This window comes from Hypanus sabinus, chromosome 2, assembly GCF_030144855.1.
Source record: "Hypanus sabinus isolate sHypSab1 chromosome 2, sHypSab1.hap1, whole genome shotgun sequence".
In the NCBI taxonomy this organism is placed as follows: Eukaryota; Metazoa; Chordata; class Chondrichthyes; order Myliobatiformes; family Dasyatidae; genus Hypanus; species Hypanus sabinus.
In genome coordinates, this window is record NC_082707.1 from 47,358,732 (window position 1) to 47,375,531 (window position 16,800).

Here is a 16,800-nt window from a genome sequence, read left to right on the forward strand (position 1 = left end):
TTGCAAAGAGTCACTGGGTAAAAGTTCAGCTTAAGATGGCCAGTCATAACCAAATGATCTCACATCTGTTGAACCAGTCTACATATCGTATAATGCTAAGCTGGAGCTAAAAGGATAATTAAAAATACCATTCTTAAATTCACCTTTCTACTTTTGATTTTGTATTGTATGAAGGAATTCTGTAGGGATTCAGTCTACGGCTGAGTAACTGAAAGGCAAATCCTAGAAACTTCAATTATACAGAAATTATAAGGGAATCTATTTAAATGCCTTAAATGGCCATAACAAGGGTTACACTTAGACACTAAAATGTTTGTTTCTTGCAACAGAGATAGTCACCAATACTGTTGTAACCAGTACCTAATGTTGAACAACCAATAGTTTAATAAATAAATGCAAGCAGCAATGGCAAGGCAAATTCAGACAATGTCAGTACCGATTTCCACTGACTTCAAAATAAGTATATTTTTAAATAATGTTCTACTGTTAGTATCTGAAACTCAATATAGCAAAAATCAGCCTAGCTAAATAGATTCTATAGAAGAGCTTCTACAGAGATAAATGCTTGGACAATATTAGAGAGGTTAGAAATATTCTTACATTCTATAGCCTTTATAGATAATAGCTATAAATACATGTGAAGCAATTTGTATTTATGTAATAAATCGCATGTTGTAATTATTGCTTAACTGCAGTTTATTTTACAATTATTTTGTCCAGCATAATTAAATATTTAACTGAACACAGCATTATTTAAGAGTTAAATACCAATATGCTAGATTTTAACACTGAAAATTAATTTCTTAAGCTTTACTTGAAGGTTAGAATGCATGCTTTTTCAAAAAATACTTCAAGTGAATGAAGTTTGAAAACAACTAAAGGATCATGGATATATAGATAACATCCATCAACTATCAATAAGTCATCATTTATTGCCTTGCCACCATTTAACTTCCTTACCACTACATTTCCTCCACTCTTCAACCACCAGCTCAACTACATAAGACCATAAGACATAGGAGCAGAATTAGGCCATCTGGCCCATCCAATCTGTTCCACCATTCAATCATGGCTGATCCGTTTTCTCATCTCATATTCAACCCCAGTTCCCAGCCTTCTCCCCGTAACTTTTGATGCCATGTCTAATCAAGAACATTCAATCTCTGCCTTAAATACAAAATCCTGTTCAATTAACCTCAGTGGCCCAAGTTTCAGAAACAATGATCTGCAACATGATAGACTGGGGGAACTGGGGTTGTAACAGGAGGGTATGATGAATATGATAAAGGCGTTTAGCAACATGACATGTTCAGACAGAATAAATGGAGAGAAATTATTCTCACTGGAGAGAGATCAAGAAATGGTGCACAAGGAATACAGGGATGGTAAATAAAGATGAGGAATTTTGATCTTTGCAATTTGTTTGGGGTTTGTCAAGCTAATAGTGGAGACAGTCATAATTGTAGCAATCAAATGGAAGACAGCAGCAATGGGGCCGTGGTAGAAATTGAGACTAGTTGGATTGAACTTGGACTTCTCAGGGAGAATTATCTGTCAGCTATGCAAACAGTCTGTGATATTACAAGTAAACTCAATATGATCCACATTAATTAGTGACCATGTGCTTAGAACTTTAACCCTTTTTTTACTTCCGTAGCTCAGCTGGCAGAACGGGCTTGAGACACAAGTGAAGCACATTTAGCAGTTTTATGCATGGGAAACATTTCAAAGTCAGCACTTCTATTTCCAAAATGTTACTCCATTTTATTTAAATACAACAGCATTCAATAAATACATGACTCAATAATTACATCATGCATGGCCTAGACAATTCAAAAGAAAAAAATCGCGAACTATGATTTTTTTTTACATTCATATTTTCACCTGCGCAAATTCTGGAGACTTGGTACAACACTGAAAGATCCAAAAGGAAACATATCAAAATGACTTTCAATTTAGTCCAGACAATAATTTGCCTTGTGAACACTTTAATTTTCTTGTCTTTTGATGATCTGTGAGATACAGTCTTTGCATGTGAGTCAACAAGTGCTACTGAATGTACTTGGATAAGACGAATGGAGTTTCAGACAGTTGCTTTTTATTTCTCCAAATCTGAATATTTGTACTGAAATATTTTACACATTTGACAAAATAGTTCATCAGCCTTCACCTTGCAGGGATACTTAGTCTTGCTTGTATACTTGAGGCAGTCAACATTTTAACGTTTCAGGAGATTTAAAATTACAATAGAAAAAATTGATTGATTAGTTAAAGCTTTTTTGCTGAAAATGTCAAAATTATAAAAATGCAAGGAAAACATTGCTCATGAATGTTCAGCTCGAAGATTAGAATGCAAGGAGAATTTAAATGATTTTAGTGTACACAATTTATGAAGTAATGTCTTCTGTGGTGTATATAAGCCAATGGTTTATCTCCCTGCAGCAAGAACCCAGTGGTTCCCGTTTCCAGCAACATCTCTTGTCACAAAGCTTCAGATCAAAGGCTGTGTCTGGAATGAATTAGCGTGAGGGAAAAATAATTTAGTGCAATAGTAAATAGTTCCATCAGCATTGGAATATTTAAGTATTATTAGCAATTGTTTATTATTGCTTAGCCAGTTGATATGTATTTTTTTAAATATAAAATCTATATTTTATAAATTAACCATTCAAGGCCTGAACAATAAAAGAAGTAATATGCATAAAGATTTGATCCAAACAATATGAAAGATTTTTTAAGAATTCTTTCAATGTACTGTATAAATATCATGGGTTCTGGAATACTACAGAAATATTGATAGTGAAATCTGCAACATAAATGCCTGTGAGATCAGTGATCACTGTCAGCACTATTATCAGTGATCACTTAAATTACATTCCAGAAACAAGTGAAATGTTATCTTTGTCTTTACCCAGTAACTTAGCTTTTAAATCAAGAAAGAGGTATGATCCCTAGTTCTTTCTGAATTGACCTGAGCTCATAGGGATACTACAATCATGCTAGGAGATCCTACATATATATTTGTTGGCAATGCTCAATGACCAATGTACAGTATGAAGTACTGAGAAAGTATAGAAGCCACTTAGTTGTTCCTCTTGCAATGAACTAGTCTGCAAACACACACTTTCTATGGTACTTTCCAGAATCAGAATTATTATGACCGACATATGACATAAAATTTGTTGCAGCAGCAGTACACTGCAAAGACATAAAAACCAACAAGTTACCAAAATAAATAAATACCACATAAAAAAAGAATAACTATGTAGTGTTCATGGGTTTTTTTCTATTTATGGAATCATTTATGAAATCAATGCAGCATTTCATGAAGGTATAGGCAGTTGTTCTAAAATAGTATGGAATGATGAAAATTGCACTTATGTTTAACTGAATTCTTAAGAATAAATGCTAAAATTAACCAAATTCTTGCTTAATGTAGCATGGAAAATAAAGTGCATAATTTGGATTATTTTACATTATTAATTTAATTTTAATTATTATTAATTTTACATTCAAATAAATACAATTATTGATTAACTCCAGCCACTATTAATAAAATAACTGTAAAGCTGCAAGTTGCTTATCATTACTAACAAGAGAAAACCTGCAGCTGCTGGAAATCCAAGCAACGGACACAAAGTGCTGGAGGAAACAGTCAACGTTTTGGGCCGAGACCCTTCAGCCAGACTAGAGTCCAGTACATTGACTGTACTCTTTTTCCATAGATGCTGCCTGGCCTGCTGAGTTCTTCCAGTATTTTGTGTGTGTTCCTTGCTTATCATTACTAACTGGCTTCCACAGAACAACTTTAATGAATATACACAATAGGTGAGCAGATTATACTTAGTTTTCTTAATGATTATATTTTCCTTCATGTTAAATATCTCAGCCAGTTTTCTCAATATTCTTCCCTTCCTGGAAATATTAACTTGCAAAGAGGACTTGTAAAGATGCCTGCTGCTTCAGTGCTTTCAGCTAACTGGCCAATATTTATATGAATATCTTGACAGCTACTGGCAGCTGTTCCTCTGTGAGGATAGCAAGGATCAGAATGAAGCTTGATGCTAATGCCTTCCTTCAGAGAATACTGGAGCACACTTCTTGCAATGCTGCTAGGCCTAGAATCTCTGATCAATATGTTAACATTTTTGAAAGCTGAAAATAATTGTAGTGTTCATGTTTCCTTAAGGAATAGAGCTTAAGGATGTCTTTTTGCCCTATCATTCAAACACTTATTGGGGAAATATTAAGCCAAGAATAGGGCTCTTAAAATACAAATCTTTTAATAAATTTATACTAAACAAATAGATGTTGATTTTTGAGAAACCATTCATGTATTAGAAATCTTACTATTTTTCTTGAAGAAGTGCTTCAATGAATACTTCTAACTTCTCCTGAATCTCACGAACTCTCTCTGAAATTTAGAAAAGTTTGACAATTATTACAACCGCAATACACATTGAATCAAAACAATAAGTACAAGTAACCATAGTGTAATGAGAGGGTAGGAATAGACTTAACGTAATATTTTGCAATGTGAAGCTGCATCACCCATGCATGCGTCAAGAAATGAGATTTAAAGAGAAGTTAGTTTTGTGTTCATTATTTTACTGTTTTTTTCATGAGAGCAAATATTATTCCATATCTCAAATTTCTGGGCATTGATTTTCGAGTTCTTTTTGGGCAAATTCCTGTAACTCAAACAACTATAATGCAGTGGTCTCCTGTATCCAATTAATATGGAAGTACGCGAATCAACCATGGAAGATTTGACTAATCACACCCGTAACTAATTTTTATTAGACATATAATCACCCCACATATATTTGATTCATAACATAGCGTTAAGTATATTAATATAACATTTGCTGCGGTTGCCTGGCTGTCAAAGCTTACTTCATTAACTTATTCTAACCATACAGCTGTCTTGAACTATGCATTGAACTTATCACCACCACCACCCCCCACCGGCTTTTCTCATTTTTAGTAATTGCTGCACTATCACAGTAAAATTCTCGTCATAAGCTATCATGCCTGTTTAAGTATAATGGTGATTCAGAACTTTGTCAGACAGATGGTTCTACATTTAATTCAAAAACAACAGACAAATTGCATCTTCAAGTACAGAATCCAGCACATATTTTCTAAAATATTGTGAGAAAGGTGCTTTGCGGTGCAGCTAAGTAACTTGACTATCCCAATTGAAATGTTCCTTACATACTGACATAGCAAGACAACCTGGAAATGCTTATTTACATCCTATCTGGAAATTCTTAGCCTTCACTGTAAACTACTTAGTACTGGTAAATAAAGGACCAAAAATATCTAACAACAATGGAATCTTCTAAATTTACTTTATTAGTTTAACAAACTATGGCAAATGTGAACCACCATTTGTAGTAGTTTGTCTGACACCAGACAGTGCCCCTTTTTTTCACCTTTTTTTCAGATGGTAAAATCTGAATACACGCTTGTATATATTTCAAAATGATTAACATTAGGTCTTAAAAAGAAATTGCACATATATAGAATTCATTATACTAACAAATGCCAATATTTCAGTGAAATTACTGCACAATTCCTAACTTTCCTTCATTCAATTTTCATTCAAGACTTGCAAAATTATTTATACAATAAAACCATAAGAAGCAATTTCCAACTGAGCCTGAAAAGCCCGATTCCCTTCTTCAAGTAAGTTAAAAAACAAAGTAGAGTGGTGACTATAGTGTATCTGGATTTCAGCAAGGTATTCAGTAGGCTCATTCAGAAAATCTGAAGGCATGGAATCCATGGAAAATTGGCTGCATGGATTCAGAAGTGGCTTGCCTAAAGAAGGCAGAGGGTTGTAGTAGATAGAGTGTATCCTACCTGGAGGTCTATGACTAGTGGTGTTCCACAGGGATCTGTTATGGGTTCCTACTGTTTGTGATTTTTATAGTTGAGGAGGTGGAAGGGTGGGTTAGTAAGTTTGCAGATGACATGAAGGCTGGTGGTATTGTGGATCATGTAGAAGGCTGTTGCAGGTTGCAATGGAACATTGACAGAATGCAGAACTGGGTTATATAGTTATACCAGAAGTCTATTGTACCAACTTCCTGTAGATATATAATTTTAACACTAATATCTTTGTAGCAGCTCAAATATCATTAAAATAATATAAACTCAGGAGATTTAAAACATGACTCTATTTACAACAGGAATTAAAAATAATCCAGAATAATGGTTTGATACAGTTATAAATAATCCTGTAAGTTTTTACACAAATTAAACCTCATTACTTATTTTTGTGCAATTATCTAACAAGAACAAATGCAATGAATGAAAATAATCACTGTCAATTATCATTGCTTATGATTATGATATTGTATAGTTCAGTCTAATTACGCAAGTACTTTTTGGAATATCATATTGAGAGCACGAAAAGATATTAGACTGTGTGGGCTTAAACGATTAATTACATTCTACCCAAATATCTTTAACAAGCTTCTTCATTTTTGATCAAAGCTTCCCCACTTAACTCATTCATTGCATATGATGTTGTTGGTACTTGCTACATATATTCTGCACAGCTGGAATAGCAATGGCATCTGACTTCTTCATAGAATTGCAAATTAAAATTCCATTTGTATGCATTATGAAAGTTTGTTCTGGCTCCGTTTCTAACTAATTTTAATTGAATAGCTTAAGCATCAGAAAGTTAACTGATGATCCCTTAATTCTACTTCTCATTTCAGTGAAGTAAACTTGATGCATAATTTCCAAACTTGAAGTAATTATTCAATAAATCAAACTTCACAATAAGTAGTACCATCCAGGTCATGCTCTCTTCTCATTGCTGCCATAAGGTAGAAGGTACAAGGGCCTCAGGACTCACACTAGCAGTAGAAGTTGGAAGATGCAACAAGATAATAATCCAAAACACAAGAGTAAATCAATAACAGATTGGTTTAAAAAGAAGAAAATTTGTGTTTTGGAATGGTGAAGTTGGTCTAGACCTTAACCTAATTGAGGTGCTGTGGTATGACCTGAAGAGGGCTTTTTATCCCAGAAATATTGATGAACTGAAACAGCTTTGTATGGAGGAATGGTCTCCTTGCCTTTGTGCAAGTCTGATCAGCAGCTACATAGAACATTTGGTGGAAGATATTGCCACTAAAGGCGGTTATAACAGTTAGTAAATACAAAGGTTCACATATCTTTTCCAGCCCGGACAGTGAATTATAAAACAACGTGTTCAATAAAGAAAGGAAAAGTAAAATTATTTGTGTATTATTAGTTTAGGAAGATAGTGTTTGTTTACTACTGTAACTCAGATGAAGATTAGACCACATTTTATAACTAATTAATGCAAAACAAAAACAGATAATCACAAAGAGCTCACAAACATTTTCTCGCAACTGAAAAGGTAAAAAAAAAACAACAAAATTAACAGTATTTAATTGGGTTTTATTGTATTTTCAAATTTAAAAATATTCTGGTCTATTACAAAAAATGCTGGAGGAACTCAGCAGGCCAGGCAGCATCTATGGAAAAAAGTAAACAGTGAATGATTCAGGCTGAGACCATTCATCAGGACAGCATTTTGTGTGTATTACATGGATTTCTGGCATCCGCAGATCTTCTCTTGTTGCTGATCTGTCATCTGGCTTTAACAGTTTTAAACTGTCAGGGATAATGAAAGGTGCATTTCTCCCGACAGCTTACTGCCGTCAGCTTTGGGTACAGTGCTTCAGGTTCCACCACCTGAGAAAGGGTGCTAGCTGCAGGCTACTTTGCATCATGTCGAAGCTGTGCAATGAAGGTCTCTAGCACAGGACGTTCTGCAGTTCTGTATTAGGCAAGTGTGGTCAAAGGATTAGCCCAAGGTGACATGTATGAACTGAACTGACTCATAGCTATACCAGTGACAAAATTCAGCCTAGACACAGTTTTAAAACATGATGAATTAACACTTTATTTTTGATTAATACAATGTGTGGTTGATCTCTAACAATAAATATAATTTGTAAGATGATATTAATGATTATACAAGTTATAAACTTCATAAAACAATATATGTATGCATCTGGTGATAAAGTACAATTCTGTCTTTATTTGCAAGATCATAAACAATTAACTTAGATTCAATTATACAACTTCTGAGAAGGTCAAAGTGTTGAAATTGCAAGAAATGTGAATGAGGAAACTTTGAAGCAGAAGAAAACAAAAAAACACAAGCTGAAAGCTCATAACAACCATCATGTGCAAACATTCAACTATGACCCACACAGGCCTTTAACTGACCCTTGACCCTTCATTAATACTGTTCCATCAGTCTTTTGAAGAGTATTTACTTAAGTGATGAATTATTGCATGCCTTACTTCATTGTTTTCCTGATCTGGATGTGAATATTCTTTTAATCCCTTAGCCAAGATCTTGGGATCTTTTTCAAGCACATTATGTAAATGTGAATGCTTTCAAATATTATTAGAGTTTCAATGTAGTTCTCATCTCTGCATGATACCACTGCTGTTTAATTTTCTTAACTCTAATCTTTTGGAGGAAGGTTTAGTGCTGTCAAGAAGTGTCAACAGCACAAAACATGAGTAGATAAAAGATGTTGATATCCATCCTTAAAATGACACAAGGGAAAACAGCATTTATATTGATGCACAATGATATTTCTAGATATTATCAGATGTTCTAATACCATTCATGGCCAAGCAAATAGAACATTAAATCAGGATGCTATAAAAATTGATATTCATAGCTATGATGTTACATATTTACTCTGCTAATTCCTGTCCTCATTCCCTTCTATATGCAAGGCAATTCAGTAAACCTCCTTATGTTGATTATCTAATTAGTAAATTGAATCCATTTTTTTTCTGAATGCAGATACCAGTCTTTTTTTCCCCCTCAAAGTTGTTGTAAAATAGCAAGTTACAACAACATTAAGAATTAGGAGTAGGATTACACCATTTGGTCTTTCTCGAAGACCAGGAATAGTGGGGGGAATCTTCTCAGTATTCCCTCCATGGCATGTATATCATTTAAGTAAGAAGACTAAACATGTATGTAATAATGTAGGTGTGGTCTCACCATATTATTATCTTTGTAATAATACAGTATGATAATTTACTCAGATCCTCTCTCAATAAAAGCCAGTGATATTTAATGTACTCATTATTCACTGAACTTGCAATTTGGTATTCTGTGTACAAAACAATTGGTGCGATTGAAAATCAACACTTCCCAATCTGTAGCAACTACTTTACCTTTCTGCTTTGTGCACCACAACTACCTTACATTTTTTTCTCAGTATATTCCATCTGTCATGTTTTTACTCAATCACTTAGCCTCCTTACATTCTATTTCCTACTCAAATTCACACTTACTGACTTCGTATGATGGGTCATAGAACACAGAAACGGGATAACACAGGAACAGTCCTTTCAGCCCACAACATGGTGCTGAACCAATTAAATTGGTAATCAAACAGCCAACTCAGTTGATCTCTTCTGCCAACACAATGTTCACATCCTTCCATTTTCCTTACACTCCTGTGCCTATCTAAACATCTCCAGAACTCCCTAGTATATCTGACAAGTCAGAGATTGCCAACATGAGAAAAAACCATTTATTCCAACTCCTTGCTTTCAGTCTATTAATCAACTCTTAACAAGTTACTCATTAAACTTGTTCAACCACCTGTCTGAGAACATAAGCAAAAAAATTTGACAATCTAAGTATATCATATTCATTCATTTCCCCTCTTCCATACTTTTGGTTACATAGAATATAGAACAGTACAGCACAGGAACAGGTTCTTCAGCCCACAATGTTGTGGTAAAACAAATACACTCTGACCCTGCTTAAACGCCCAGGATGTGATCCTTGGAGGTGGAGTGCTATGTAAACGAACATGAGTGCCTGATAAAAAAAATCAAACCCGAGATATATGATATATGTATACACGGTTATTCGTGGAGTAACAAACACACAAATAGGCCCGACCTGTACATCAGTGGAGCAGCAACACATCACAGCAGCAGAGGAGGGAAGCGTGTGGTGGATACATCATGTCTAGAACACCTCTCTTTGCCTGTTTGCTTTGCTCCCAGTCAGGGTCATTTTCGATGAACTGGGCCATGATTTGTGCGATTGTGGTGACGCTACTGTTGAGGGATTTTGTGCTGAGGTTTCTTGCTGGTGTTTCCTCTTCTTCATCCGTGTCTTCAGATTCACCCAGGATGCGTTGTTCTGCCAACTCTCGATGCTCTTCATAATTATGGCTTTCACCAGGAGAAAGCAGTTTCACAACCAATGCGAAGGCTTTTCCTAAACACCTTAGATGTACTACCCTCACTAGAAATTGCAAGCTGTTTTCCAGATATTATGGGTGGGAAAAAAAGGAATAAACTGGCAAAGGAGCAAGAATGTTTACACACGTGGAGGAGGCAGTGCATGAACTAATACGTGATTGGCTGTTAGTGGCTCAGAATGTATGTAAAGTGTTCTCATTAGCTGACTAAATGCCTGTTGTAATAGCGGCTGCTCTTGAGAAGTTTTAAGTCTTGTTTAGAATGAATTTTTGTCACTTAGAAAAAATTCAATAAAGAATTCAATACCCACATTGTAATGAATCAGCACAATGCTGGCTAGCGTTATGCAGGGTCTGAGTGTAAATTAATAATCAAATGGCCAACTAAACTAATCACTTATCCCTACACAATGTCTATATTCTTCCATATTCCTCACATTCATATGGCTATTAAATGTCCCTAATGTATCTGCCTTTACCACCGTCCTGTAAAAACCTGCCCCTCACATCTCCTTTACAATTACCCCCTCTCATCATAAATGCATCCCCTCTGGTATTAGACATTTCAACCTTGGGAAATAAAGATACTGTCTGTATCTATACATCTCGTAATCTTATAAATCTCCATAAGAGCTCCCCTCAGCACTTTCCATTCCAGAGAAAACAACCCATGTTTATCTGAACTCTCGTTATAACACATGCCCTCTAAACCAGGCAGCATCCTGGTAATCCTCTTCTGCACCCTCTCCAAAAACTCGACATCCTTCCTATAATGGGGTGACCAGAACTGTATGCAATACTCCAGATGCTGCATAACTAGAGTTTTTATGAAGAATTGAACAAATGAGTATCTTGTCAATGGTTATGTGTCAAAATCTGAGACTAATCCAGTGAAATCCAGCATAATTACAGATTACAAAATGTTACGGGGGTCTTCAAGAAAATATTAGAAAGTTGTAAATCAAATTCAAGTGACTCATTCAGTCACACCTGCATATACAAACTGACGTGGCAGGAATTGACTATTCTCTTTCAGTTTACACTGAGTTCTCTGATCTGCTTTTGCAAAAGTTGGAACACCTGTTGTGTTTGTATTACCCTGCAACAGCTTTAAATTAAATAGAGGATTCTTAGTCTCTACAAATAGAAGTAGGTTGGCAGAGGTTAGCATTTGAGAATCAGGCTAGTCTGCCAGTCCCAAAAAACTAATGAAGTTTTGTGGTTACTTAAATGTTCTAGTGGCACTCCCACTGTGCAACCAAACTCTAACTCAAATATGACTGAATATTCTTAGTAACACCTAACCTTAGCAAGAGAAAAGGTATAATATGTTACTAGTTGTTTAAAGGACGCTAACTTGTGACAAATTGCTGGATAAACATGCTCTCTAATTCTTTGTCTCTAAGTTCAGAATGGTTTTGTATGATAGTGGACAAAATGCTAATCTTGTGTTGAAAGTACAACGTACCAAATTACTGCTCATGTAGTTTACATTGAGCTTGTTGTGAGTTATGAGGAAGGCCAATAATAAAGATATCTGCATAAGAACTAAAGAGTTCTTAAATATAATGTGAGTCAAGATAATTACGAGGAGATGCTTTTTTAATATTCAACAAAGTATAGTTATTGGAGATGTAATGCATTGAGCCAGGTTATGGAGGATTTATAATCGGCAGCATGGAAATATCAGAGCAATTAAACAAACACCATTTCTCTTCATAGGAAAAGAGAAATGAAGGAGATTAGTATTAGTAATGAAAAGGAAGGCCAAAGGAGCCTGTAGGTCTGAAAACCAATAAATCCAAAGAACCCCAGTGATTAATATATCCAAGTTTTGAAAGTGATGGCTACAGAGTTGGTGGTTCCTGTGGTTACTATCTTGCAAAATTTGACAGATTCTCAAACGTTGGGAAGGTAGTAAATGTGCCTTTACTGCTTAAGCAAAGATGGAGAGGCATAATGTGAGGATATTCACTGTCCAGGGCCAGGGGACCTTTCTGCCAAGCTTAGCCTTCTAACTCAGCAGCTAACTTTTCTAGACATGAAAGAGTTGTTTTTGAGTAAATTAAGCTTGCAATCAATATTAATCAATCATAAATGGGAACCAGTCTTCAGTTCTTAATGTAAACATGCACTGTCCAGCCCACAGCATGGCGCTGGTTGCAGTGCAAGACAATGGGGTTATGTAAATTGGCTTGTACCAAACAAGGCAACTGGCTAAGTTATTCAGTTCAAAGAAGCTTACAGACCAAATTGATGCTATCACTTACCATATCAAATAGCTGATCTATCAATAGTTGGAAGATTTGTGTACTGCATTCAAAGCATTAATTTAGGGTATCTGGGAACTCTGACCCCAGAAGCTTTTAGATCAGCTGTGTGAAAAGATATCTGAAAAAAATCACGTGTGGTGTCACCCAAGGGGTAAAAAAATGTACAAAAGTAACAGAGCAATCAGGCTTTTTAAGAATGGTCAGGGAACCTCAAGATTGACAGGAAGATGGGTTGAAATAGAATTCATTCCTCTGCCTTAAATTTCTGCACTCATTCGACAGATTGTGACACATAACCATGACAAGATATTTATTTGCTCTTTCTTGAACAACTCAGAGATTAAATCTATCTGGGAATGACCATGACCTTCTACACAAACTCATACAATTTCAGTTGATGGACTAGAAAACAAAAAATTGCCTAAACATTCCTTTGTGGCATCTTGAACCAAATAAGAAATTCCCTTGTGGTACCTGGATCTTTTGTCAGAATTATTCTAATTATTAAGGGTGGCACTCCATTCTGAATGAAGTGGGACCTGCACCATGATATTATCTGACACTTCTTCACATAGATCCATTATTCGAATAACCACTGAGCTATTTGAAATCCTTCATCATTGATGATAAAAGTAGTGTTTAAAAAGAGATACACATAAAATAAATTATTTATTGTGTCCAGTAACAATTTTGGTATCTACTATCATTAAACAACATTTTAAAATCCAGCATCTGCAGTTTCTTGTGCCTTTATTACATAATAGCTGTCCTCTAAGTACTATCCAATTACAAATGAATAATTATTTACATCTAAATGTTATTTACTTTGGAGATAAGTATTTATGCTATTTACTCATAGGATACAAAGCCAGTCTTTATTGCTTATATCTAATTAGCTTTGAACCATGGATTGCTAAGTCAAAAGCCATCTAAGAGTCAGTCACGTAACCGCATGTCTGTGCTCACAAACAGGCCAAGCTAGGTAAGGTTCACAGACTTCCCTCCATAAAGGATGTGGTGAACCGCTCTTGGTGACCCACATATCCTTGACACCATATTAGATTTGTAAGTAAATGAAAATGTACCTTATAAATTATGAATGAAATAGTCACAGTGTGTGTAACACTGAATGAATGCTTAGCCCCTGCTCTATTCACTTTACACTTATGACTGTATGGCTAAGCACAGCTCCAATGCTATATTCAAGTTTGCCGACGATACCACTGCGGTAGGCGAATCAAAGGTGGAGATGAATCAGTACATAGCAGAGAGATTGAAAATCTGGCCCAATGATGCCATAACAACAACTTCTTACTCAATGTCAGCAAAACCAAGGAGATTTGATTTCAGAGGAGGAATCCAGAGGTCGATAAGCCAGTCCTTATCAGAGGATCAGAACTGGAGAGGGTCACCAAATTTAAATTTCTCAGTGTTATTATTTTGAAGCACCTGTCCTCGGCCCTGAACGTAACTGCAATTACAAAGAAAGCACAGCAGCTCCTCTACTTCCTTAGGAGTTTGCAAACATTTGGAATGACACCTGAAAATGTGACAAACTGATGGAGAATATATTGACTAGTTGCATTACAGCCTGGTTTGGAAGCACCAATAGCCTTAATGGAAAATCCTACAAGAAAAGTAGCAGACATGGTCAAGTCCATTATAGGTATAGCCCTCCCCATCATTGAGCATATCTACATGAAGCGTTATTGCAGGAAAGCAGCATTTATCATCGGGAACCCCCACCACGCAGGTCATTCTCTCTTCTCACTGCTGTCATTAGGAAGAAGGTAAAGAGCCTCAGGGCACACACCATCAGGTTCAGGAACAGTTATTACCCCTCAACCATTAGGCTCTTGAATCAAATGGGATAATTTCATTTAATTTCACTTGCCCCATCACTGAAACCTATGGACTCACTTTCAGGGACTCATCAGCTCATGTTCTCAGTATTTATTACTTGCTTGTTTGTTTGTTTATTTACTTATTATTCATTTCTTTTTGTATTTTGTTGCCTTTTTGCATACTGCTTGAATGCCTAATTTGAGATTTATCATTGATTCTATTGTGGATTTATTGAGTATGCCCACAAGAAAATGATTTGCAGATTTGCATATGGTGACATACACAGTATGTACTTTGATACCAAATTTACTTTGAGCATCCTGTTTAAATCTCTTTTTATCCTTCCTTCCCTGATTTAATTGTTTCTGACTTCTTTTTCTGTAAAAAGGCTAGAGAGGAACTAAAAAACATACTAGTATCAAATCTGTATTTCTTTTTAAATAACAAATCTAAATGTTTGCTTGCATGGAACTGGAAGTAATAATTATAGTATAAATAGGTTACGGCTTGTTTTATACCCTGTGATTCAGAAGCCATAGAGTTATTGGTGAAAGAAGGAAAATAGTTAATTTTTGAAAATCTCCTAAATTTTGATCAATTAACTGTCAGGTATAATAATATAATAATAACATGCTTATTGTTTACATTCAAGAAATGATGTATTTTCTCCTTTAAATTTAATTTAAAAAAAATAAAATCCTAAGCTTAATTTTAACCTAATTCAAAACCTTTCACTTAGCTGATCTGAAGGGATGGTTATAGAAAGAAAACCTGGTACAGAATTCTTAATCTTCCTAGCAGCTACCATGGAAGCTAAATTGTGTGGTAACAATGAGTGGAGTGTTATGTGGAGTTTTAATACGGCAGGTAAAGGTTGAAGCGTAAGAAAGGGAGGTGAAGAATTGCAACTGAAGAAAATGTGAGAACATGGAGGGAAGGAGAAGAGAACACAACAAAAGTAACTCCATCAGAACTTCCCAGTGACCAATCATTTTAATTCCCATTCCCATTTTCACCTGTCGGACCATCACTTCCTCTTGTGCCAAGATGAGGTCACCCTCAAGTTGGAGGAGCAACAGCTTATATTCTGTCTGGGTAGCCTCCAACCTGCTGGCATGAATATTGATTTCTCCTTCTGGTAAAAAAAACCTTCCCCTTCCTCTACTCCCCACTCTGACCTTTTACCTCCTTTCACCCGTCCATCACTTCCCCATTTCTGTTTGGATTGGGCAAAATAGATTAGGTTTATTAGCATTAGGTTAGATTAGTGATATGGACTTTGTATGGATTATTATTCATAGTAATAAGTAAATGCTGTCTTTGCGAATAATAATACACCAATTATAATTGGTAAGAATTTTCTGAAAGATGTGGACCGTTTCATGTTGAACTCTTGGGGTTTTGTACTAGACTGTGTCAAAAAGCTCAGGATTTGAATGCAAAACTGAAGTTTTGAGTTTAATGGCTTAAATTCACCAATAATTTATCAGTTGCTTTGAACACTGGACTCAGTAATGTAATACAAAAAAAAGCAAATGAAGGGGAAAAGATGTAGTATCCTGAGACTTCAGGTGGTGAATCTTCTGAATCTATGCCAAGATGCCACTTGCATCTGGTTGCAAGTGAAAAATACAGATACAAGGAAATATACATTCCTTGAATTAAGTTTATCTGAATGTTTTTAAAAGCTCTAGTCCATTACGAATGAAGCTAGAACACAACTATATTATGTCTATACAGTATATCCTGCACAAGTTACATCTTGGCCCCTCATGTGGTTTCACCTGAAAACCACATTTGACCTTCTCTTTTGGTGTGCAATACAGTAGGAAATCAGTTAACAAAGACAAAATCAGACCCTTGTGACGTACCCCCACATAAGTTGTAAATCTGTACAAATAATTAATTTCCAAGGGAAAGAGTAAGTCTAATGTAGAAAATAATACTTTTAAAATATAAATTATTGAAGCCATTTCTCTAAGATAATATGTTATAAGATTCCGAATACAGAACAAAATCAAATGAATTTTTCTCATATTTTTTAGTGTATTTAACATCCTTTAGGCTCAGGTGATATTTTCATGCAAATAATGGTTTACATACTTATAATGTTAAACACAATTGCTGGTTAATTTTTTGTGAAGAGAATGTAAAAGCTGGAACATTACAATTTTTATCACATTTGAATATTTTGGACCGATTTTATTTAAAAATGTTAAAATCAGAAGTTATTTACTAAAATTTAAATAATCTAGTAATATCTAGTATCTATTACCTAAATTATCTATAGTCTAGTATTATAGTTAATCTAATAAAGTTAACCAGAAATGTACATTAATGCTGAAATTACAATGCTTATTACTCAACAATTTTCCCCT

At 35.2% G+C, this 16,800-nt stretch overlaps 1 protein-coding gene across 5 annotated transcripts in view; it reads right to left on the bottom strand.

Annotated features, from left to right (window-relative positions):
* Window positions 1–1,738: 1,738 nt before the first annotated feature.
* The window catches only part of opa1 (OPA1 mitochondrial dynamin like GTPase), a 127,820-nt gene continuing 112,758 nt past the window's right edge, over window positions 1,739–16,800 (bottom strand). For all 5 annotated transcript variants that reach the window (XM_059945616.1, XM_059945600.1, XM_059945607.1 and 2 more), the window contains 2 exons: window positions 4,351–4,414; window positions 1,739–2,509 (listed from right to left, as the gene is read on the bottom strand). In XM_059945616.1, coding sequence (XP_059801599.1) covers window position 2,509; window positions 4,351–4,414 — 65 coding nt within the window. In that variant the 3' untranslated portion in view covers window positions 1,739–2,508. The remainder of the gene's footprint in view (window positions 2,510–4,350; window positions 4,415–16,800) is intronic.